Below are 1,360 nucleotides of genomic sequence, written 5' to 3' on the forward strand. Positions count from 1 at the left end.
CCCGCCTCGGCCTCCCAGAGTGCTAGGATTACAGGTGTGAGCCACCGCTCCCGGCCTATAAATATTTTTAATATGCATGCATACATGAACTATTTTCATTAGCTAATATCTCAAGGTGTACAGTATTCCCTTAGGCTAAGGTTCATTATTCTTGGATTTAAGTCTGTATTTTAAATAGTCTTTTAATAATTTCATGTATTTTGGCTGACTTGTAAGGTTCGATTAAGTTGTCACTGCTTCTAACTATTAATAGGTATTGCCAAAAACAGAAGAAATGTCATCTCAAGAATAGAAGAAATGTTATCTCTGTCATCTCATGATTGGCTTTTGCTAACGTTGGTATTATCTTAAGTTCAAGGGAATATTGCCCATTTTGATTTAATCAAAACAGAATCTTTAAATCTACTTAACTGGGCACATATAAACTGCTTCTGTATCTTCATACACTGAAACTAATAAATGAGGACTGTTGTCAACCTTTCCTCATTGTGAATCTTCTATATTTCTCTTAGGGTACTTTTCTACCTTTCAGACCAAGCAGTAGTGTCTGTGTCATTTGCATACTGAATATTAGTAAGGCTTACATTCTTTCTTTTGGAAACTGAATCCTAGAGCATTATTCCTCAGAGTATGGTTTTTGGACTACCTAGTGCTGGTTAAAATAGAAATTTCTGAGCTCTCCCCTCACCCTATTTAGGTGACTGAAGTTGATGACTCCTGGCTAGTATAGAGCTTGGTGATATCATGTGGTTTGGTGCATATATAATATAAAGGAGATGGGGTCCTAGGAACTCTTCTTGTAGAAAATACATCTTTTCTTGAGGCAAGAGATTTGAAGGAGTTTATATCTGGAAGGGAAAATATCACCTCTTAAAATATCTCCCTGTTAGCGAACCCTAACTGGTTTGAAAACTAGATTGTGAACTTGTGTTTTTTTATTTCAAACTTCGTTTTGCAATTTTTTGTTAGGTGGAAATTAAAAGTGGAGCACATGATTATTACAATGTTCTTCCCAATAAGAGTCTATGGAAAGCTTACATGGAAAATGGAAAAAAGCTGGGAATAGAATTCATTTCAGAAGATACAATGTTGAGTGTCCCTTCAGGTAATTAAGTTTTTTAAATATATATTGAGCTATTTGAGGAAGAGAAATACCATCTTTAGTTAAATGGTGTTATTTAATGGTTTGGGATGTAAGGAGATAGTACTGATGTCTTTAATGATATTTTCATAAACTGCATGGTTAGTGGAAAGAAACTAATGGACTCTCAGTGAGTGTGGAATGTCACATAAGCAGACTTGTTTTTAGAAATAGCCAGCCTACTTTTTGGTCTATATTCTAAATATTTCTAGTGTTTAA

General features: G+C 34.6%; 1 protein-coding gene across 1 annotated transcript in view; it reads left to right on the top strand.

Moving 5' to 3' along the window:
• The window catches only part of PM20D2 (peptidase M20 domain containing 2), a 22,407-nt gene that overhangs the window by 14,745 nt on the left and 6,302 nt on the right, over positions 1 to 1,360 (top strand). The window contains exon 5 of the mRNA XM_012638175.1: positions 970 to 1,105. Coding sequence (XP_012493629.1) covers positions 970 to 1,105 — 136 coding nt within the window. The remainder of the gene's footprint in view (positions 1 to 969; positions 1,106 to 1,360) is intronic.

Source organism: Propithecus coquereli, unplaced genomic scaffold (genome assembly GCF_000956105.1).
Source record: "Propithecus coquereli isolate 6110/MARCELLA unplaced genomic scaffold, Pcoq_1.0 Scaffold127, whole genome shotgun sequence".
Lineage (NCBI taxonomy): Eukaryota > Metazoa > Chordata > Mammalia > Primates > Indriidae > Propithecus > Propithecus coquereli.